At 43.0% G+C, this 24,793-nt stretch overlaps 1 protein-coding gene across 1 annotated transcript in view; it reads right to left on the reverse strand.

The window, feature by feature from the left end:
* The window catches only part of gpc4 (glypican 4), a 27,019-nt gene continuing 2,226 nt past the window's right edge, over window positions 1-24,793 (reverse strand). Inside the window, exons 2-9 of the mRNA XM_029164746.3 lie at window positions 9,592-9,750; window positions 5,137-5,534; window positions 4,633-4,798; window positions 3,774-3,904; window positions 3,539-3,685; window positions 3,238-3,362; window positions 2,960-3,135; window positions 1-2,862 (exon numbers count right to left, since the gene is read on the reverse strand). Of these exons, the coding sequence (XP_029020579.1) occupies window positions 2,657-2,862; window positions 2,960-3,135; window positions 3,238-3,362; window positions 3,539-3,685; window positions 3,774-3,904; window positions 4,633-4,798; window positions 5,137-5,534; window positions 9,592-9,750 (1,508 nt within the window). The 3' untranslated portion in view covers window positions 1-2,656. The remainder of the gene's footprint in view (window positions 2,863-2,959; window positions 3,136-3,237; window positions 3,363-3,538; window positions 3,686-3,773; window positions 3,905-4,632; window positions 4,799-5,136; window positions 5,535-9,591; window positions 9,751-24,793) is intronic.

Here is a 24,793-nt window from a genome sequence, read left to right on the forward strand (position 1 = left end):
TTTAAATATCAACAGTCTTTAATTCAACAAGACTAAGAAATGTTTAATATACACTTTCTCTTACAATTTAACATCTATCTCATCTCAGTTTTTTCATAACATTTAGGAGATAACTCTGACAAGTAAAAATCTGGTGTACTGTTATGGCCTCTTTTAGAGACATCTAAAAACGGCTGCTCTTTATTTACACATTTATTCTTTTCAGTCAAGTCACTCACTCTCTCCTTAGAAAGTGAGTTCTTTCTGTTCTTGGGGGCCAAAGGCAGATGGAAAGGTTTCAACATCTCTCTGAACTCTACTTTAAAGTCACTAGACTGAAGTTGTCTTATGAATCACATGAGCAACCCAGCAGTTGGATCAACTTCTGCCAGTTGGAAAATGTTGCTGCCCTGGCCCGCAAGCACAGACATTTACCATCGTCACCCAAAACTTTTTTCCTCAGACTTTCAGATAGTCTGGGTTCTTCACACTCCACACAACCACATGCACAAAACCATCAGAAATGTTGGTGGAATGGAAATGAGAAGGGAACCTGTTACATGCAGATGTCATGCCAAATGAAGATGCTGAAGCCCTGAAGCTGTCAGTATTTTATACAGGTTGCATAGATGTTTTAGCAAATTGTTCAAATAGTGATTTCCTTTGTTACAAGTCTGTTAATCAGGGACATTTTCATTTTGTAAAAGGTTTGACAGGTTGATTGTAAACTGATGTAAATCTCAAAATTAAACTAGATGTCTCATTGTATTTAACATTTGACTTCTCTAAAGCCAGATGTGAAAAGCTCCCAAATCTTAAAATGTCTGAAAATCAATATTTCCACATCTAAAACCTGAATACTGTCGTTAGGATAGTGTATAGGCATGTTTGCACTGACATTTAAATACATACATAAGTTACTGTGTGAAGGTTAGGCAGCATCATTTTACAGATAAAATACCCAGGAAATGCAACAGACCCAATTAACAAATAAAAAAAGATACAGAAAATTCACTATTGTATTTGATGGTAACAATCTACTCACTATTGGGGAAGTTGAGCAGATACATACAAAGTAAACATTTATATTTTTCTGCTAATCTTGTACCAAGGTTATAAAAAAAAATCAGGCACCGTTCATTGTATCCATTTTGGTAGCACTTATAAAAAATACTTCAACATTCCACCTCAAGTCAAAAAGATGAAATGAGGATAGGTAGATTTAACAGATCAGGATGAGTCCATTTATACTGACACAGGACATTTGAGAGGTACAAATGTGTATTCTGGTAATGGGGAGATGTGAGCAAAGCAATAATAATAAAAAGGTTTCAACACAGCCCCCAGACCACTGACAAAAAGTGACCCCATGTTCTGTGCACACTGTCCTCTCCACCACCTAAAACTAGCAGATAAATCCACTGTAGTACCTAATATATATCTTCATACCAAAATAGCTAAAACACCTCTTCAACATAAAACCCTGTATTAAAATAAACTTCTGATTTAATTTGATCAAAGCACTGTTGTTTGTTCCTCTTCTCTAGTTCGATGTGAAACTCTGAACGCATGATTCACCACGGCACTTATCAAACAGTAAGACTGTAGAGTCAGATCCTCTGAGCTGAACTGAGCTTACAGTAAAAGGGCCTTTCAGGACCTGTCAGCTTTGCCTTCTCCAGGGGTCATGCCAGGGGAGTCCTCCTCCTCCTTCCACGCTAGTTACCTTTCTCTACAACGCCAGCCACGTATCTCAACTCTCAGACACTTTCAACTCGGCATGACGACATTGCATCGATGCTGAAGCCACACGAGGTATGATCATACTTTTGAAGCATTAAAGCGGAGCGAATAAATTTGAAAAAAAAAGTATGTTGTGATCATTCTTATAGCAGACATACAATATGCATGTCTAGGCTCACAATAAGTCCCAAAAGTTCTTCCATTCCATCTTTGGATCCTACATTAATACCTGTGCTGTAACCTTTCTCACTATATTTCTGAGCCATTTCTGCTGCTCCGAGAAGGTGTTAATGTCTCTCCAAAGTACAGTGAGTGCAGCTCTAACTATTCCTTGCTTGTGATCAACACCTAGCTTCATAATTTCTGACTGGCTGATGTATGAAATTTTATAAATGCACATTAGACAAACAAACATTCACAGTATGCACATTCATAATATGCAAAATGGTTATGAACTTTGAACATTCACAACAACATGACTGGTTGATTTCATTGGAAATATGACTATGTGTCCCACCACAGGCACTCAATGCTCTACCAATACGTCCCGCTTACAATTCAGTTACTAGATGGCAGCATTCAGGAAGATCATACATGAATTATGAGATAAATTGCCAGAATAGGACAATTATATTATGTCTGTAATGCTGCAAACAGAACCACTTAGAAGCTCCAAAAGGAGCCTCATGGATTAAAGGTTTGTCTGGGGGAGAAAAGGAAAAAAAGACTTCTTGGGAAGAGAATCATATTGCTGTACATTGATGACCTTAAAAATAAACACACAAATAAAAGTGAAGTAATTGTAATATTAGGAAGCGTCTTCCCCCAGTAGCGGACAGACCAAGGTCCTGAAGGCAGTCTTTTTAAAGTCTCTGACAGTTGTCCTCACTTCGTTATTCATGGTCATTCTTTTCCTCTCGCTGCCCAGTTAGTTTTATCTCAAGTGGGGAGCAAGCAGGGCCAAGACAAGCCCGCAGAGCGCCAGCGCCATGCTCCCCTGTTTCGCAATGCCAGCAGAATCTGGAGGCACTCCTTTGACCCGAGTGCTCGATGGAGTGGAGAAGTAGATGTCTCGGTCTGTGTTGCAAGATGGAGAATCACACCCGCTGCCACTCTCCTCTCCGCTGCTTTCCTCCACTTCTTCAGTGGGAAAAAACAGACATACACAAGGGTCAGAGAGTGAACTGCATGTGCATTATGTCAAAATAAAACAGTTAAAGACATTACTAGACCGTACCATCATCACCAGTAGAGATGTCATTGCCACTGTGTGCAGCTTTAAGTCGGCTCGTCATCTCTTTCAAAACTGCAATCTGACTGCGAATCACGATGTCTGGCTTTGTGATGTCCACATCCACGTCAGGATTGGAGACCTGATTGGCCAATCCATTGCCAATGACAACTGACTCGTACCTATGTAGAGCAGGAGTGAATTGTGAGTCTTCTGATCATGCTTTCCGTTTTACATACATGTAGGTATTGGATAAATAGCACGTTTGTTCATATGTGCATTACCTGCTTTTTGCTGTTCCATTCCAGCATTCATCCCCAGGTGCAATCCTTTCACCTGCGCACACAGTATCAGGCAATGTGGACCAGAACTTCTTTGCGTGTTTCAGCTTCTTCTTCACGTCATTTGTCTATGTGAGGGACAACAAAATACACAAAGACCAGATCAGACACAAAACCTTCGGAAAACAGAGAAGACTAGGTTAGCCATCCTCTACTTTTTGTGAGAGAAATACCTAAAGAAAATTTGACCACACCCAGTTTTTCTCATGGGCAGCTGTCATCCAGATATTTACTTGACCCTTACCAATCGATCTAAGCTGGTCCCAGCAGCAGTGGTGGGCCTAGCGTCGGGGCTGTAGGGTCGGAAGCGCCCGGTGAAGCCAGTTTCCTTGACAGAACGTTTGGAGCGGAAGGCCATGCTTGGCTTAGGCTGACCACAACCCTGGAAAACCTGAGAGTCAAGCAGGATGGTCAGGTGAGTGAAAAGGACTCCTTCGGTTTATTAGTCCTGTCCTCGAATGTATACTTGTGCTACTGACTTTTTGTGACACTTGCATGCTGGTCTCCTGCATGTTCATGATGGCGTCGGATATCTTAACGTCAATGGGATCCATGACCGACTCAAAATTGAAAGGACCTTCCAGTCTCTCAACTAGACTGAGCATAGCATCTGAAAAGTGGAATAGAAGACAACATGCAAGAAAATGAGTAGGTGGTAGTTTTGCAAAAACAGAGCCACTAGGGGGAGGCACACGCTAAGCAGTAAAAGTTAAGCGATTAAAAATTGCAACTGGTGGGAGCAAAGCGTTTCTACTGGCGGTCACAGCAGATACATTTAATCGGCACAGAAGGATGGAGGACATGTGCAACCTGCACGTAAAACGCATGCAGAAGTGTATATGTGCACCACCCTTGCTCTAATGAAAATTACCCAGATCTGTGTTTACATAACAGGAGCAGCGTTCACTGTGGACCGCAACATGTACAGCTCCTCCTTGCTCCTTTTACTTATACAAGATACATGTTTGTACATGATTTTTTTTTAACATTAGACGCTTTGTTCATTTGCAAAAAAAAAAAAAAAAATACTAATCCACCCCGCCGCCATCACGCCACCAACGGTGTTACAGTAAATAACAGTGAGGTAAAGAGTGTGCATGTTTAGATAAGATGGGATTAGATTAGGCTGGAGTACATAAAACATCGATGATCTTTGCTGAAATACGAGCACTGCAGTGGCAACGCTTAAAAGAACACAGAAGCTAAGACTTATATAAATAAACCCTATTGCCAAATGCAACATGTTAAGCCATTATGGTTAATACAAAGCACACGGAGGGTCAGGCCTGTGTAATAAAGGCTGCAGAAGGTGTCCCTGTCCACATCATGGTGCCTCACCAAGGAAGTTGTTCCACTCCGTGTCCAAGTCCGCCTGGTTGGCCAAGCACCCACGCATCACATTCAGACAGTAGTTCTGGCAGGGCTTCAGGGCCACTTGGCCCGAGCAGTAGGGACAGTACATCATCTTCATAACGGCGCGCACACAGCTGGGAGATGCACTGACCTGGTGAAGGCAGGGGAAAGTTAGCACACCAGTATTAGCACATCAACACTCATCCAGCATAAGATAAACTGGAAAAGCCTGAGTGTGAGGTTTGTAAGCCAACTTTACAAGATGCATTATGTGATCATTAATTAATCACTGAATAGAGTGGAAAAACGTGACGCTACAACTGTCAAGGTGCTTTATATTATCAGAGACTGTAACGGCCAATTTTTCCATGAAAAATTAGAGACAAGAGCGGAAGATGAGGAGCAGAGGGATGGATCTGTGGGACAGACAGCTCAGCACCTGTAAGGAGCCTGCCTCTGCTTTTATTTGGCCCAACATTTCACACTCACCGTGTTCACTTTATTGACGACCTCTGGCATCAGCGCTAGGCCACGCACAAAGGTCCGCGCCGCAATGAAGGCCCGCGTGAGCTGGAGCCGCAGCTTGCGGGGCACGTCGCCGAAGGGCTGCAGCTGCTCCGTGTGTCGACTGACGCACTCCATGTACGAGTCGCTGAACTCGTACTGCACGTTGACGAGCCGAAACATCCTCTCCAGCAGGTCGGCCCAGAAGTCCGACAGCATGGAGTCCAGGTTGACCGCGGCGCTGCCGGACACGTAGTATCGGTTCAGGGCCTCGAAGAAGTTCTTGAAGAGCTCGGCGTTCTGCACGTACATCATGCCGTACGTTCGCACAAACATGTTGTGCAGGGAGACCTCTGCGTTTTTCAAAAGCTCCCGAAAAAACCCTGAGGAGAGAACAACGCGAAGAGTAAATGCTAGGGCTACCAAAGAGCCAGAACAATTCTACATTGTTAACATTTCAATGTCAGTCTGAAGAGGTTATGATGGAAAGTGTATGATGGATAATGTTATGCTAAGAGGGAGCTGATTTCATCATTCTTTAGCTTAATACCGCTCTGAATATACTCGTTTAAACACAACAGAGTAAACATTCGCAGGTGTCCCATTATAAATGTCAACCAGCAAACTATCCGAGACATGTGATCCAGTGTGGCCACAGGAAACAGGCTGAGTTGCCTTTTTCAGTTCACCTGTGCACATGTCACCCCCCCGACCCCCACACAAAAACAGTTTTAGACCATACAAAAGGCAAAGACATGGGTTATAGTAAGAGGAGGCAGTTGTGGGTGAGGAGATGAAGAGTGAGGCAAGGGGGGGTTGAGGTGGAGCTTGAGCATCTCTGTCCTCGCCTCTCGACCGGCCATTGAGCAGAGACGTCTCTCCACATCAAGCCGCTTCAAACTGACCACCATCAATGGCATTTTTCTGTTGTCACATTCCATTCGCTTTCCTTTCTCCTGGCTTCTTTTGGACTGTCCTTCAGAGGCATTTTCAACAGGATTACTGAATAATGCAACCCCCCTCCCCTCCCGTATATAGACCTGTACCCCCCATCCAGCCCTGCATCTCCCTCCCTCTGATGCTTTCACTTCATCAGTTCCTTCAGAGAGCTCTCTTCACCACAGACAGGGAACAATGACCTACTTCATCCTGAGGAATGTCTATCACCCCCCTCATTGCTTTCCCCTACCCCCCAATAATCCAGGCCCGCTCTCCCACACACACACACACACACACACACACCCCTCCTTGCCTCCGACTTTCTTAATCTTAACAAAATGAGAATTCCTCAGTCTCTGGAAAAATGCTTCACCTCCAGTCTCGTATGCAAGCAGGCATGCGTCACTTCCATTCACCCAACTTAAAAAAAAAAGAAAGAAACTGCTCTCCATCTGCCCCTCGCTGCCCCGCGCGCACAGAACTGTCCCACTGCAGTTTCTCTGGGTGCCCTCTGCTCAGCTTTGAAATGTAAAGTTCCCATGCTCTCACAGGGGGAGTCACTGAATGCTCCCTGCAATCAGTACACACACACACACACACACACACACACACACACACACACACACACACACACACACACACACACACACACACACACACACACACACACACACACACACACACACACACACACACACACACACACACACACACACACACACACACACACCAAGTAGCACTGTCACTTCCACTTCAGGCTGACACACTAAAAAGAAACTATCAGGTAGGGGAGGGGTTAGGGCGACTCGGGGTGTGTTAAGTTTAGGTTTTTTTTTTTTTTTTTAACTCCAAATCCCCACTGGGTCACCAAGGATACCGGAAACATTGCAACCCCCCCAAACACAGACACACGCATGTGCACACACACACACGCAGAGCCAGGGAAAAGCACCAAGTTCCATGCTCCATTGACAGAGACTAAAACAAAAGACCCACCCCTTCCCCTGGAATGTCACAGCAGACACAAGTTTAAAGTCGGCGAAAGTAGGAGGACCAAGAGGCAAAAGGATACAGCCAAGCTTTTTAAAATTAATTAGACTATTAATGACTATATGCAAGTCCTGTAATCAGTTTGGACAGACTCACTGGGGGAAAGCGGTCTGTGAGAGCAGTCTCAGCAGGGGGGGAAATGAGGCTTTTTTTTGCCCTGACCTGAGGATCTGAAGCATGAGTAACATTATGCAGAGTTCTTGTACTGTCATTAACAACAGTTTATGATGCCCAGTGTCTGCCAACAGACTCAGGAGCCAAAATCTCTCTCAGGACTTTTACACAAAAAAAACTGCTGAGCCAATCCTCTGGAAGAATCTTGATGAAAGGTTAGAGTGTTAGAGAGGGGGGCGAATGACTCCTGACCGACTGCTTCCACCCAGTCGCAATCACCACATGTTGCAGAGGAGGCCCTAAATTATGAGTGTCGATTTTTGGCCTAATCCATCACTGGAATGGAGCTGACCCATCTCCAACCACTCCTCCCTCCCACTTCCTCCTCCACGGAGCTTCCCCCTCACCCCTGTACCCCCCACCCATGTCCCTTTAAGCTCCGCTCCTCCCAATTCCAGCCTAGGCAGTAATTGCATCCTATTTGTGCCAATTAGTGCCTGCGCTTCTCCCCTTTCTTATGGGATGAGATTTTGTCCCTCCTGCTGTTGGACTTCAGGGCTTCAGAGGGATGTCTCTCAATGTGAGTGGATGTAAGATGGTAACTTGGGAGGCGAGGGGCCTTAATCCAATGCTTAAATCTCAGACATAGACGAGCTTTGTGGGACAGGGTCAGTGTAACGGGACAGAGAGGCTTAGTCCAGGACAAACACAGTGAGGAGTCATAGTGAGGGGAAAAACTATTTTGGGCTCTAGTTTTAATTGGCCATGACTTCCAGGCTCAGGCGCATGATGAGAGTCAGCCTAATCACATACACACTTCCTGAGTTTGTTAGTGTTTAAATGCATGTTGTTGCATCTGTTACAGTGTACAGATGCAGTTGCGTTATCTTCACATGCGAGTCTGGAGCAGTTAACCAATGTCACGGCGACCACATTCTCAGTGATATAAATTATTAAGAACTGCTTCCATTGCCTCCTTCTGGGTGTCATGACAAAAAAGCATCATCATATCCAGTGAGAGAGACGGTCAAATGGTCCAGGTGGAAGAGCGTACAGCAGGCCTTTGTGAAGAGATCCCACATCTAATAGTTGAGTGACTGCAGCCACCAAACTACCTACAGTGAGCAGGAGGGGGCACAAACAGGGAGCAATGGAAGCAGTGGTTCAGGTCAGGTTTGATGACTCTTAATCTTAGAGTTTAGGTTTTTGTAAATTTCATTAAATAATTTCATTAAATAAACATTTCATTATTATTATTATTCATCAGAGTTCATTTAAGCTTGAATCGAATGTTTATAAATATATGTCTGAATATCTTCAAATATTATTATCACAGAAAAAGGTAAAATAGTAAAAGGTAAAGTTGAACAACTTTAATCAAAAAAATGCTGAGGAAATGTTTTTGCTCAACTAATCAGCAAACATTTAAAGCTGCACTGAAACTTTAATAAATAACTAAGTAGCAATGTCACAGAAAGCCCCAGCTTGGTTGTGTAAAGAAGACAGTGAGGTCTCATGGGTAACGAGAGGGGTATTTGGTAGAGTGAGGCATGAGATGGGGACAAAGGGTAGTAAGAGAGGAATAAAAGCAGGGCGGGACGGCTTGAGCAGCCACTGCATTCCGACACGTCACATTCCTGTTCACATCTGGCTGCAATACACACGCTCCCTGTTACTGACAATCCTTCACTGCCTTTCACAGACATACGAGATTTGAAGGTCCCTGACCTGCATATGCAGAGACACGTATGCTCACACAAATTGCACACAACCCCTGTAAGAAAAAATCCCAGACAAGATTTGCTCTTTTTGTTTTTTTTTAGTTCATGTGCTGCAGAAACGTCCTCATCTCTCCATCACGTTCAAGCTTTGGGTCAAACCCCACTGGCAGCACTGCTGCGTGGCTGGGAGAAGTCAAAGACATCTTGCTTCCTTGGTGACTCAGCACTGTTGCATGTTCCCATGGAAGCCACGGCTCAGCAGGAGAAACCTGATCCCAATATTTATAGGCATGCACACACGTGCACACACAGGAACAGGAAATGCAGAGGAGACAAAATCTCAAGATGTGTGTGGTCTGGAAGCGTGCGTGTCTCTGGAGACGAGGGAAACGAGTGGCAGAGAACGATGAGGCAGGGCGCCGAGACGCTGAGAGACAGGTGGACGGGCCGAAGCAACACAGACTGACTGTCTGCGCCTGGGGCAGTGCACTGGCAGGTGGGAGCGCCCCCACAAAAAAATAAAAATGCAACACAAGAGCTGGTGCGGGTTCAGGGGGAAGCTCTGCGGCCATCAGCACGATGTAGTCAGAGATGTGCCTGGTGTGTGTTTGCTTACTGTCAAAGTTTTCATGCTTCTGTTTGAAGTTGGCTTGTAGGCTGGCGCTAAGCCTGGAGACGGGGGCCTTCATGTCCGAGTGGCTCTGCTGGCTCAGCTTCTCCTCCATCTCCGCTGTGCAGCAGGAGAAACCTTGCGGACACACTTTCAAAGAGGCTCCTGGAAGACAAAAGGCGAATCCACAGTTAGGCAGTATCGGCTAAGCAAAAAATAAATACAAACACAAATAATAAAAAGAAGTTTTGTAATGCAATAATGGTCAGGTGCAAATGTGGCCCCGTGATGGACCGCTGACCTGTCCAGGGTGAACCCCCTGTCCAAATGTAAGCTGGGATAGACGCCAGCATGACCCCAACCCTTACGAGGAAGGAGCAGCCAGGATAATGAGTAAGTCAGAGAACACATCTGTTCAGCTGGGACTGTTTATAAAGGCAGATTCAGTTACAGTTAAACACCTACGGGGTGGCTTTGTTCTCGCGTGAATGATGCTGATATGCTGAGCAAAGTGGCTTATTTAAATGGAGATTTGAAGTCCTAAATTATTCACAGCCATTTTTTTCCAGCTTCTTTTAACTGTTAAGTAACAAGCCCTCCTCGCAACAAAACAAAGGCACAGTGGCAGTAAAAACCCCTTTAACTGCACTTAAGTGGATTAATTGCAACACTCAGCTCAGAGCAGTCTTTAGCCGGCTCCTTTATAGAGCCTTGCTCTTATCCTGGCACTCCTCGTTCAGATTGATAGTTGCAGCCTTGTCACTTTCTCCGAGTGTTCTGACCTTCAGGCCTTATGGGGCCGGAGGGGGATTAGCTTTTTACCCACTTTACAGGTACAAAGTATGAGTGTAGCATCCACACACAGCACCTTTACAACAGTAAAAGGAGTACTGTCTGACTAGGAGCAGCATCTCTCAGACAATCTGGTCTTAAATTGGTGATGCACCCTTTTACAAGCTTGCTGTACTGTTAGAGGATTGCTGGAAAGAGCGTAAAGCTGATGGATTAAAGTGCCAAACAGGGGAGAGACGTGAAGGTTTTTCTGTTTTGCCATACTGTTAGACAAATTTAAAAGCTAGTGGCTTGAAGGGATTTGATCTGCATAAGTATGGACGTGGCTGCGACGTGAGCCAAAAGCCTCCGAACAACACTGTGCTCCCACTGTTCTCTAATCAGAACCATTAGTCAAATCCCAAATACAGTCTGCGATAAAACAACAACTGTCAGCATTGACAAACGTGAGCTCGACCTCCAATTAAATGCAGGGTCCGGAGAGGACGAATGTGAAGTCGCAGCTGCAATAATGTTTTGTTTTAAATGTGGTTGTTGGAATTTGGGAGAACACAGGGATCCTTTCACCGCATGCAGGCACCGGCCGCCTGTTTAGTTTTCCTAGCCAGCTCGTGCCCACGGACTGGAGACCTGCACAGGTTACTGGTGCGTGCTGGACGTGGATGTCATAGACACACTGGTACTCAGACGCAGTTTATCTACATTCACAGTGTGTGAAAGTGTACATCCTTTTCTAAATTACATTCTTTATTTCAAGCTACAGAAAAGTCAACTCATACTAAACAGATCCTACAATACAACTCATGAGTATTTTTGGCATATTTATATCATCAATCACTTTATATTCCTCTTAGGTTGAATCATCTTGCTGTGCTGTACTTTCCCATCGTCCTGCATAATTATTAGCATTCTGCTACTCATTAATCATTGCTGTAGGTTACTCAGTAATAATGTGTTATCTTTTCCGCACTTGTCTTCTGCTCGCCATGTTTAATGGGTTTCCATAGCAACCTGAGCCATGTGGATTTGTTTATTCACAGACATCTTGAGGTTGTTTTCATTCTTTTGTGCATTTATTAGACACCACCCTTTAACCTCTATTAGAAAAGCGGGATTGGAACAGGATGTTTATGTACATGTGTTTAATGCTACACATATAATTACAAAGTAAAAATACTTTTTACACACACTACATGCTTCTCCATCATGCTTCCTGCCACTTCAAGAACCTGGTGCCTCCTGGCAGATCTATTAAGCCGACTGTAAAGCGGCACAAACACAACTGTTCAACTCAAGTGACCTGAATTGCTAACATGACTGAAATATTATAGAGGTAATAATGTTAAAAAAAATCAAACTGCAGGGTCAGAAGTGACTCACAGAAATACAATCATCTAAACAGGGCACCAGAGGGAGGGATGCACTCTGGCGCCATAAACTGGACCCCTCTGTCTGGGATCAAGTCCAAATAAGCCTCAAGTCACTACTTCTCTCTCCCCAAACTCATCACGCTACTTCCAACTCACACCCCCCCATACACAATTGCACATACACATTCTCACATACCCAGGCACAGTTGGCAGCCCCTACCTAAACATATTCACACATCACATCGCTGCTCAACACATGGCTCTTTGTAACAGCGTGATTGGACACACACAGACACACACACACAGACACACACAGACACACACACAGACACACACACACAGACACACACACACACACACACACACACACACACACACACACACACACACACACACACACACACACACACACACACAGAACAGCTATCCAGTCTCTCCTTCAGCAGGGCCCCTGCTTGCCCACTGCACAGGCTCACCATCAAAAGGGCTGTATCCACGTGGAAAATAGCCCTAGTTACCAAGGTATACAAATAAAAGTGAGATGGTCAATATTTCACAGGAATGTGCGTACAAATGTCACACTGTTAGCTCAAAGGATTAGGTCTCTGAAAACTGAAGATTCTTAGCTAATGCATACTTTGTAAAAACATTTTGGCAGCCAATTCCTCAAACTGCTGGGAGAAAAATGGCACTGTTGGAAGACGAGAGCGAACGGCCGAACAGAACAGTTAGATCCTATAAAAATCAACATCAGGCCGGACTTTGTGTGACACGTTTTAACCTCACTATTTCACTAAAAACGCTGTCAGTGGACGCATGGGTTATTTCTCCGCCGTCACTAGCATGAATAGTCTTTGTGTGATGGGAGAACTGGTTCTCCGCTGCCTTATAGAGTTCCTTTCAGAGGCCCCTCGCCTCGCCAGCTTCCAGAGTACTTTAAGCTGTAATAAGACACAGAGACAGAACATTGTTCAAGTGTCACTCAGAAGAGGAAAACTGCCATTTATGGTGGTCAAAACAAGAGAGCAGAACCTTGTAAACAAACATGTGACTGTGTGTCATGGCATTCATCAGCTCCTGCTGCTTCCCTGCCTTTCCTTTGTGGGGAGACCACCATCCCCTTTAAACGGCTCATAAAATAAGTCACTTCCCTTTGACATTGTCCTGCCTCTCAAACCCTGTTCTCAGAGGAAGGACTGTGGGGGAGGTAAAAATGCCTCGCAGACAAAAACCAGATTAGACACCTCACCACCCCCTCAGCCTGCCATCATGTGCCCCCGAATCAGACAAACCTCTAGGTGCCCCCTACCTCCGCGCTTTGACTGCCACCACCCTGCAGGCTTAACCAGCGAGGTCAGAGGTTAACAGCCCAGCCACTCCTCTGAGAGAGGTCTTGTCCCCCGACTCCCCCTGTTCAGCAGCCAGCACATCTACCACACACAGTAAAACACCTCCCCGACACCAAAGACTCCACTAATAACACCAGCAACACACATACAAAAAAAGCTCCTCACATACAGGCAATTAAGAGCCATAAAAGTCACAGTCCAGACACATGCAGGAGATATAAATACACGACCTTATCAGGGGCATAGCTCATTCTCTAGAAGTAAAAGTCCTTTAGGGATTATTGCTGTTTCCTCATGAATTTAGCACATCTCTGAAATTGTGAAGGGAACCGCAGAGGAAACGTGAGGTACCGTATGTCACACATCACAACAAACCTCACACACCTATGATTGTCATTAATTACAGCCTGTGACTAACTGAAGCACTGAGCTTTCGCAGACATCAACATTTGCAAATAATTAAATGACAAAAAGTCACAGTTTATGTAAGCAATAATCCAACTCCTGTGGAACGCAGGTAATTTCAGACGGTGGATCCTGGGAAAATGTGTGAACATAGTCCAACCGACTGATCTTTAAATGGACATTGCATAAATCAAAGCTCCAGTTGCGTTTCAAATGTGAAACACTTTTGAAGACAAAGATTGATCCTTACTTACTTACGAGCCTGCAGCTTTAATATGTAAAGGATACTGCTGAAAGTCCAGTGTGCTTTAACTCGCACAGACTGTTACAAATTTACACACCCTGCAGCCATAACATTCTCGTCTTGCTCCTCACTTCTGTCTGGGCTGTAATTATCATGGGGGGACGGGGGTTTACAGGATTGGTGCCATTTGTTGGGTAACTTTCTGTTCAGCCGCGCATCACAGCTGAACCCGCGGTGTCTGTCAGACGTCATGTGGCATTTTTTTAGAGTTTGTTTTACTCCTTAGCAGGACAACATTAGTGGGAGGAAAAATGTGTTAATGTTTTTCAACTGGGAAACAAAAGTCACTTGTTTTAAAGTACAACTGAAAAACGAATTTGAAAAGGTGGCACAGTGCTATATATTTTATTAAAAAACAAAATCACAGCAATTGCCTTAATTATGTCCTGTTCCAGCATGTTGTCACATCACACCTCTGTTTTTGTAAGAACCCAGCAGTTGTGCATATGGCTTACTTTATCTCAATTATGGTGATCTTAAAGCAACTGTCTTGTATTTCTAATAATACTTCAGAAGGTGCCATCTTGTCTAAAAGTTGTGTGTTGTGTCTTCCTGAAGAAGAAAGAAGCAACACATCCATTTAAAGCTAAGCGAGTAAACGTTTTAAAGGATCTGTAATTGCACAGGGAACCTCCTGCCTCGTCCCAGCCAAGTGTCGTAAAAGCAAAATATGCAAAAGCCCAGTTATGAAGTTAGGAACGTACATGCACAGCAGCACTGCGCCATTACACACCGCACAGTTTCACATTACAATTAGAACTGTGCTTGGGTACATAATGATATTTTTCCTCCTACGTGTATTACCAGAAACCCTAACTAGGCAAACTAGCTCAGCCCTGTTTCCAAACGGGGGAGTATTTGCAGGGGAAGGTTACAAATAATCACACATTCATGTCAAGCAGCTGCTTAGCACAACCGCAGACTCCTGCTCAAGGGCATCATGCCAGTTGTTGTCCAGGGAGGGGGAATAGGTGCCTTGTTCACTTTCTCCATCCAGATTTTCCTTGCTCGCTGATCCCAGATGACTGCTATTAGTGCAGAGAAACAGTGCTGCTACGGGTCAATTGTTCATGTTTCACATTTAGAAATAAAATGGTATTTCATGTTTTATTAAACGGAATATGTCTTTAAACCACATTATGCAATGTTTCAGGTCAGAGAATCAGTTAAATATAAGTTAAAAATCTTAACTTACATTAAGATAAACAAAAACACTGTCATATTAAATGACACAAAACTCATTAAATGATGATTTTTAAAGGCTAGCAAAATCCATTACTTACAGTTAATGCTGTAATACCCCATTCACTCTAAGCTACAGCAAACTCCCTAAAAAGTGAGACATTGCCTAACAACATTATTCTGCAAGTGGAAACCATCATTATAGCTCGGCCTTCATATGGAGATAATCAGGGTGATACTTCCACCAACTCTGTTTCTACATTCCTTTAAAAAAAGGGTAATGGCAAGTTTAAAGTCGTTTTGGCCAAAACAATAATACTACAGCTTTTGATTCATAGGAAAAGCTCAAAAGAAACAGAAATGTTCTGGCAAAGAGGTTTCCAGATTCTGTAAAAGTGTTTTAACAAAGCCCATTACTTCACTGTAACTGACTTGAAACAATGAGGGGCAAACAATAAAACTGAAGTTGTTACAGATCAATGTTTTATGTGCAGGTATTAAGAACACAGCACAAGGAGATCTGACAGCTCTCATAACCAAAGGATACAAGATGTGACTTTCTATTAAGCAGAATATCCAGCACATGTTTGCTCCAGCTATGCAGCTCCTCAAAAGTAGCTCTTAGCATGGGAATCCAGGTCCAGATATGACACGACTCACATTAGGTTTTAAAAAAGACAGAGACACAACTTAAGTTCTTAAGTTTAAATTTGCAACCTGAACATCTGCATGTATAAGCACTATATATTGGTGTTCCTCAAACTGTAGATTAACATCATACAAATGTCACTGGCTATGATGTCAACTGACCAGAAAAGGTAGCAAACCCTCACATGACAAGTCACACCACTAACACCATTAACCCATGGTCCCCAGTAAAGCAGATGAATGAAAAGCCAATGTAAAATCAGATCACATGAAGAATGTGCAACCTCCCTGAGTAACTGTATTTAGTACTGGGAAACACTAGACATGAGCGATTTATGCCACTTCGAACAATGCTCAATAACCATTTTATGGGGCAGGAAGTTTATTGGTTTAGTGGAGCAACCTCTGGCGTGGATGTTTTCAGCTACACAGTCAGCTACAGGGCTTTGGGTGATGTTAGTGCAAAATGATGTGTCCTTAAATAAGTCAGGAATTCAAATCTCTTCTAAAACACAGCTGACAAATAACCAGTGCTGGAATTTGCTCGTCACATGGCAAGACTATGACATAACAGAAAGGCAGAGTCTGCAGCTATGTCGATATGTGGAAGTGTCTTTGGGCACGACACTGACCCCCAAGCTGCCCTGATGTTGCAAGCCAGCGCCGGTGCATGGCATCGGTGTGTGAATGTGAGTGTGAATGGGTGAATGAGAAGTAGTGTAAAGCGTTTTGGATCCCACCGGAAGGATGGTTAAAGCGCTATATAAAAAGGACCATCTACAACTCAAAAGAAGAAATGAGAGCCAGAGATTCTAACATTAAAAGGCTACGTCTTAACCGTCTAGGTTTTGTCCAACATGACTCAATTCATAAAGGCACTCAATCTGGCAAACAAAGCTCACAGGGATCCATAAATCTGCACCCTCCGCCACCACAGCCCATTTCTGATTACTAAACCAGTCGGAGCCTCTGGTCAATTAAAACTCTCCATTTGTGAACATTCCAAACGCTGCCATCCATGAACATTTACCCAGAAGCCCCTGGGGAGATTCCACAACATTGCCTTGGCCTCTCACTCTGCCCGTTTCCCTCTCCCGTCCCAGCCCTGCATCTCCGGCTTTGTTTCCCCACACAAAAGCTCCCTGCTTACTCCACTTCCCAGGTCACTGCTTTGTCAGGGTTTCAACTCGCCCCTGCACTTCCCTAATTACATATAACAAGTCAGATGCCAAATTCCAACCACCGCTGCTGATCTCACCAGGGTTCACCTGGTGCACAATTTCAATTCATAAATTTTAAGACTTCATCTGACTTTGCACAAGGTGAACTACTAACTTACAAATTGTGCATGTGTGGTACAATGACAGTCTGATAGTCTTGAAAGGTTTAGATTACAATCCATAAATTTATGTGGTAATTTTATAGCCAACTACACTTTCACTAAACTACAGTGCGCAACAACATGCTTTTTTTCCTCTAAAAGCAAATATTTTGTCCAAACGAGCATCAAGATCTGCCTCATTTTAAAAGAAGGTTTCGACACTTGAGCAAACAGCGCTTCAGCCCCGAGGCTGAAGAAAGTTCGTTATTCTTGTTAACACAGTTACGAGGAATCCATATTTCAAACAGAAGTGGTTTGTTTCAGGATAAGATTGCATTCAAGCCACTTTCATTGCATGTTACACAAATTACTCTGCAACTTGTTGCTGCTATGTGAACCTACCACTGCTCACTGTCATTTTCATCTTAGGAGTTTTTAACATGTTGAGTGCTGTGCATAAGTCAAATATGAAACCTTTAAGTGGGAGTCTTTCCTCATCTACACTAGTTACATGGAACTGAAGACAACAATTCACCATCATTCTAAACTAATCCTTCACCCTTTCCCCATCTCGATTTCAGCTTATGAGCCTTTTGATGAGACGCAGAATTGCAGGGTTTGATCTACTGCTATTACTGCAGCAGTAAGTGTGCGTGTGCGAGCGAGGAAACGTGAATGGAAGAGAGCGAGGCCATGTTATGTTTATGATTTGCAGAGACAGGCAGAGGTTGTGCCGACAAACGAAGAGGACAAGTTACAGCACAGCGTGATTATCACAAGGGAAGAGGAGAGGGGGAAAAAGGCACAAAAGACCTTCCTGACTTGTCCCTCTACACCAGTCTTCCATCTTTCCACTGACTCATGGCACACAAATGAAAACAGACTTTAAAAAAGGAGAAGATGAAAAACAATCTTCACTTAAGGCCAAGTGATTTACCATGGCTCCCTGCACAAACATTGTTGTGCTGTCAGAGAAATGGACTGCCGTTGAGCTTACAAACAGCTCCTCTTTAGGGTTTGTGTCTCACACACAGAGGAGCTTTCTGGCCTGATAACATACAAGATACACATAAGAAATCACTATAAAATAAGAATTCAATTTTCTTTTGTGTTAATCAAGATTTGTAAGAGACGTAACACAAACAACACGTTTCATCGTTGCCAGTAAAAGCCAGTAAACCCCTACTAAGGACAGGGAGCTCTCTGACAATGTTTATAACAGACATCCAAAAGCAGATGAAGTCCACCAGATGTTGAGGTAGTACAGGGCCCAATACGGCCCCCCAGGCAAAATGAGGTCAGGTACAAGATCAGGTTTCTGAAAGCTCAAAGCTACAAAAGGGCAACAAAGATTCTGATATACCTTTTGGGCCTTACGAAACTGGACACCAGCAGAGCCAGTGGGAAGAGGGCCACTCATCGCTGAATGCCAAAGGGACTAGAAAGTCTAAACCTAACGGTACAATGGTTTAATGGGCCTCGGTCATGGATGCCTCAGTCCATTCCTGATGATACGCACAGAATGTGTCAATAAATCAAAGCTTGTTTCATTTCAGCCAATGGTGTGTTGACTCACATTCCCACATAAAGATTAATATTTCTGCCAGCAAAACCCGCCCTCAAAACAACTGGCCGGATGATTTGCAGCTTTGGAACCACAGTTCATCCGTACATGTGCATCCCCCCACCCTCTCGCTTATCGGCACTCGGCCAGCTACATGTCCACCACTGCCTTCTTCATGATTTAAATTTGAGTTTCGATCACCTGGTGTTAACATGTGGCATCAGCTTGTCAGTCAAATCACAGAGCTACGTGAATTGGCCACAGACCCACCTACTGTTCTGCTTTATAGAAGAAAGGTTTTTTTTCTTTAAAAAAAGGAAAGTAAAAGAAGCAGGATGTTTGATCTCAAAAAAATAAATCCAAGTGTGAGCAGCACACAGAGGGATTAGGTAAATATTAAGAAATCTATTACACTAACTGCAGTTTGGAAAAGTGAGCTAAGTGCGAGTGACTGCCTCATCAGTGGGAGTCTTGATGCAAGCCTTGGGAGTAATTAGCAAGGATTACAGCCTGTCTGGCCTGCAACCAGCAATGGAGATTCAGCCCAAACACCCAGGCAAGTCCCTGGCTTGGCTCGCTTGCCTCCCTCCTTAACCACATGGACCTCTGGCATGTCCCACAAATCTTAATGATGATTAGTACTATCAGTGCAGGCATCAAGCCCACTGCAGCTTCATAGGAAATCAATTAATGTGGGTCGAGATACACCTACATCATAACTGAACTCCACCACTGGCAGCTCTGCAACCAGTTGACTTCAATAAGTGAGAGGGGCCTTGTAGTGTTAGATGAGGGGTGGGGGGTGGAGTTCACACTCCACCCCAAGTAGTCTTTCGCCACACTCCTTGCAGCTGGCTGAGTGACACCAGCACCAAAGTGATCAACACAAAAGAGAGGCATGGTGGCTCAAATATCAGAGGAACAAAAAAAATGACACCACGAGCATCAAGTGCACAAAGGACCTCCAGCCAGAGGAGCTGGTAAGGTGGTGGGGTATTAAATGCCTCCAACAGGAAGCATGAAAGTAGCTGTGGTTAAACAAGTCACTAATTCATTAATAATAGGCCCATGTTGGCCTAAAATCATTAACCATCTCCAAAGGCAATAATTCCCCATCTAGTGTGTTTGTTTAAACAAGCAAAAGGTACCTCACATAAAAGTGTTTCACCCAATTTGTAAACGTTTCCTATTTTGTGTGTCTTTCTTTGTTATACTGAGTCAGTGTTCAAAACATACTGTAGTGGGCATGATGCTCTCTAAATATTGAAACTATGTAAACATGTGTGGTAACAAGATGTGGATTAGTTTAGGCTTGTGTGAAGTCTTTGGTAGCTTTGGTGCACAGAAAGGAGGAGGACAGGAACATTTCAGTAACCACAGCAGACAAGTACAGAGAGGAAAGTGAAGACTAGGAATGAACCTAAACCTCCCAGAGGAGCTGCTTTATAGTGAACAGCAGGAGAGGGATGAATTAACCAATAGGACAGTGAGGACAGAACAAAGTGCAAACAAGAACTGATAACGAGTTTGAGGCAGTTGCTAGACTCAAACCCAATTATGAAAAAAAACGCCAGATTTTGATTTCTCTCAGTTTGCACCAGACAAGGGCCCACACAAATCCTCCAATTACAAAGCTATGTGGTACGGCCTTTTTGTAAAAGTATAAGTCATACAAATTCATCATCAGGCTTCAAGTCCGTACGACTGAGCAAGAATGAATCACAGCGCATGCATGCAGTTACCTCCCCAGATTCCCTAAGAATGTGTCACATACAAACAATCGCACTCTGGCTCCTGCCTGACCCACCACTTCTACTGGAAATTCACTTTGACTCGCCCTTGTACAAAAACTCTCTCCTGTCAGTCCAATGCCCCCTCTCATTTTCTGCAGGGCTCAGTCAGTCCCTCCAGTGCTCTCTTTGTTGCAATGTGTTCCCAGCTCCAGGGCTCCCTGTGTGCGGGTCTTGGTGGTCCGGTGTGGAATGCCGTGAGGAGGGGCAGCCTAAAAGGGGATGTTCAATTGTTCCCACACACAGCATCCACCCCCCACTGATCTGTCGCTCACTTGGCCATTTGGGAGGCGAGTGGGCCAATGCAAAGGATGTAGAGGAGTTGAAATTATGGATGCATAGTTGACACACGCATGCACACACAGCTTTTGAATTGATGCTACGCTCGGAGCATACTAAAAAAAAAGAGAGAAGAGAAGAAACTTAACATTCCACAGTTGCAAAAGAAGCTAAATCAGGTGCGGAATGACAAGAATATCCACCGAAAAAAAACGGAAATCCATGTGACAACTGAACTAGACACTTTTATGCATTATTCTTGTGCCTTTTCCATGCACAGCCTGATAAACTGATTTGTTTTAGACCAGTGATAAGGCAGCTGCTGGCAGAGCAGAATACCATGCCACTTGGGTCCTAATCACAGCACTACCACACGGATTGTAGGAAGCTGATAAAAACAGCGAGATAGCAGAGCTTGCAGGATTGTGAAGCCATCCTGTTTTTGCCCTGATCTTTTTTGAATGCTTCAGGTTACAACCAGGTTCATGATAGCTTAATCCAAATAAACTAAACGCTGCATCAACACTTGTCATTGTCGCAGATGTCATTTACAAGAGCAAATCACATTATCACATCTGTTAATTAATCTCCATTATACTATACTAAATAACCTATGGATAATTTAATGGAGGTCTATGCCATGAAACTAATGTCATTGAAACAATTGGTTTGTGAATGATAACCTTAAACCCTGAGACCTGACGCAACTGAAACCAAATTTGTGTGTGTTGTGTTTTATTGGAATGCCAAGCTACAGAAAAAGCTTTATTTAATTGAAGCACAAGCTTTACAGGTCACATATCCTATGCTTCAGGAATGTTATCAAAGATGACTGGGCATGTTTTGGCTTAAATGCAGGGTGCTTTTTCTTAATATATTCTCAATTTTCTCTCAATCTGTCACCGATATTCCCACTTGTGTGCTCACTCACATTATGGACAGCAGCCAGCAGCATTGCTTCTTTTAAAGACACAGCTCTCCTAAAATTGTAGGACCTGGATGTCTAATGTGATGAATACTGATGCTAACGTCTGAAAATACTTCAACTATTCATTATTTTTTAAAGCCCAGGTTTGGCTGCTGAGCAAATTTGAAATGGAAATGATTGAGTATACATAGCAAAAATAGAATATTAGTCCTGCTTATCTGTTTGAACACATCTAACTAATATTGTGCATGTCATTTGTTAAAATACAAGCCACTTGTGGCTTCGTTCCTAAGTGTGACTTTTGGAGCCAAGTATAAAGGTAAGAACTTTGGCTTCCGTTTTGAAAAGGAAACAACCACAACCACATACTAGTTAGATGCATAGCAACTCTGAACTCTCTGAACAACTCTAAACATTAATGCAGCACAGGCCGGATGTAAAAATAGTTTCATGCTTGAGGTCTCTGAGCTCAATCATCTGTAACTGTAACGTGTGATAAAGCAGCCCTATCCTTAAGTAAGTTTCCATTATGTGTGGTAGAAACAAATCTATGATGTTAGTATGGTGCAAAACATTGTCTCATAAATATCAGTCTAACAAAAAAACTTATAATTTTATTTCACTATCCAATAAAACTAACTGTTTTATGCATCTCTTTTGATTAACACTTTTCTAGTAAGAATTAAGCAAGTCTGTTCTAACGTGCTTGATTTGTGACATATGAGTTTAACCTCCTGGTTATAAAACTCATTTTCTCTAAGCTGCTTTGTGTATTTTCCTGAGTGTTGCTGCAAATTACTTATAACATACAGCAGAAAAGTGATACTTAAAAAAAGTACAACAGTTCAAATCAAATAGAGTCATGTGGATTTATGATATTGACCTTGGGAAGACAGTAAAATAACTGGCTGATATTTTATTAGTTGATAATGATAGGTTTTAAGTTACTGTGCCCCAGTTCTACAAAGCAGAGGCATTCAAATATTGTTCTTTGGGCTGTAAAACCTCCTGCAGACTGCGTGCCCTAGTTTCCTGTTCTTATCTTATCTGCTGAATGTCACTGCAATAACACAACCTGTTATTTCCCCAAAGTGTAATGATGCGGGACAGGCAGCCACTGGCTAAGGAGGAAGGAGCCCTTACAATGTGAGAAGAGCAGAATGTCTTGAGCGTACTGAGAGGCCAAGGAGCTGACATCATGCACGCTTTGAGTTTCAGTCATTATGCACTGAACTGATTATGAACATGGGATGCTGCTCGTGCTGAGGGGAGGGAAAACAGCCTTCTTCCCTTTGATCTTTGCCATTGTTCCATACCTGGAGCATGACATCAAGCCTGACTGCCACAGTAAACCAAAGCAGATTTGAAAGCTGGAAACTGTCTGCGCTTACACCTCTACCAAGTAGCAGTTACCAGTCTGGTCACTGTTAAATGATCTGCTGGCAAGCAGAGCTGATGTATGTTGCATCTGTGCAGCAATACTTATAGCATTTACCACAGAAACAAACTGTTGAGAAAACTAAACCTTAATTACAAGAAGCAGAAAGATTCAAACAATAAAACCACAGCTTACATTCTGCATTATTACCGCTATTATTTAGCTGTCATTATTAGGACTGAGAGTTAAATTCATGTCCCATTTAAAGGAGGTATTCAACCGCAGACCCTGAACAAATCATCAGGCACACTAGAAACTTAGAAATAAGGTCTTGAACTGCTTCCACATGAGCAGTAAACTACTGATACCATGGGATCAAAAAGGAATTTATCAAGTGAGCCTGCTCTTCCTCTGTATCACTTAATTTTCTGTCAGTATTCAGGCAATCAGGGTTTTCCATTTCACTTTTACTGCATTAAAACATCTTTACTGAATCTCAGTTCTGGCTTCAGATAAATCTGTCTGTAATTTGACTGGTAACAAACATTCTTATCTCCATTCTGCCAACAAAAACACAAGATGTCTGTGGTTACAAAAGGCAAGTTTTGAATCCTGCGTTTCCAATTTGAGTCAACTACCAATCAGATTTATGAGACATCTATCACAGAATATAAACATTTCAAAAACTACTTCGGAGAAAACTGGCAAACATACTGTATAATTTTTCATAATTTGTGTCGTTTTTACCATAGATGTCTGCAGAGTAAGTTAAAATGCAAAAGGTACATTATTTAGATGAGAAGCAAATTATTTTAACTGCAACATTGATTATTTCAGATTCTAAAACTCCAAACAGACACAGGATTAAGAGGCTAAAATTGTGTATATATGCACATATAACACATAATTAACCCTCACTTCCAGTTCAATTGGAACACAATATAGTTGAGAGAAAAAAATGTTTGGAGTGTGACCCATTACAAACATGTGAAAGTGTCATCGTGACTGAGCGTCAATCAAATTTAACATCTGGACTATTTCACTGCAGCAACATGAAACATTTGAAGAGTGCAGGGCTTTTGTTTCCGCTCTTGCTTCCTGGAGGCCCATGCTTCATTCTTTGATGACAGTAAACCTTGTTACTTTCTATGGATCAATTATCTCAGTCTATCAATGACAAAGAGCTGCTCATTGAGGTCAGCCCTGCCGTAGGCCCAGACATACACCAGGAATCTATTGTAAGGAGAGGGCACGTGTAGGGCCCACAAATCTGCACAATTAAACTGCCCTCATTCAGATGCTTCTTTCAAAACCCATAGATGCAAGACAATTAAATCTGACGAATGCAGACATGTTGGGGTACTCTCAATGACATTTAGCATCACAAAGACCTACAGCCAGAAAGCAAAAAGGTCCACTGACTCGGTGAAATGCAGGAAAAACAGTTATTCGCAACACATACGACAACAATGAGCTGTGGGGCCTTAAAAACAACACTTAGAAGACATGAGTACAAGATAATTAAACTTCCAAATCAGCCACCACGATTAGGGAAAACCATACTTTAAACACTACAAAAGAAACCTACACCTGATATTTTAAAGTTTACTGAATATTTACTGTATATGAAAACTGGCATTTAAACAGTTCTCAATTTAGGGGGTTGAATCTGTGTGCTTATTTGTTTTAATAACATTAAAATGAAAAGGTAGAGAGAGAAGGAGGTATTGAAAGTATGCATGACACAGGACCTGGAATTTTAAACCCCAACCCCCATCCTCTCTTCCCCTCAAGCAGTCACTGTAAAAAGACCCCCTACATGAGTTCCATTACTAGGGTTTAACTTATGATTAGCTAAAGTGATTTGCCTTCTCACCTCTGTCTGTCTGATAACCCAG

Source organism: Betta splendens, chromosome 10, assembly GCF_900634795.4.
Source record: "Betta splendens chromosome 10, fBetSpl5.4, whole genome shotgun sequence".
NCBI lineage: Eukaryota > Metazoa > Chordata > Actinopteri > Anabantiformes > Osphronemidae > Betta > Betta splendens.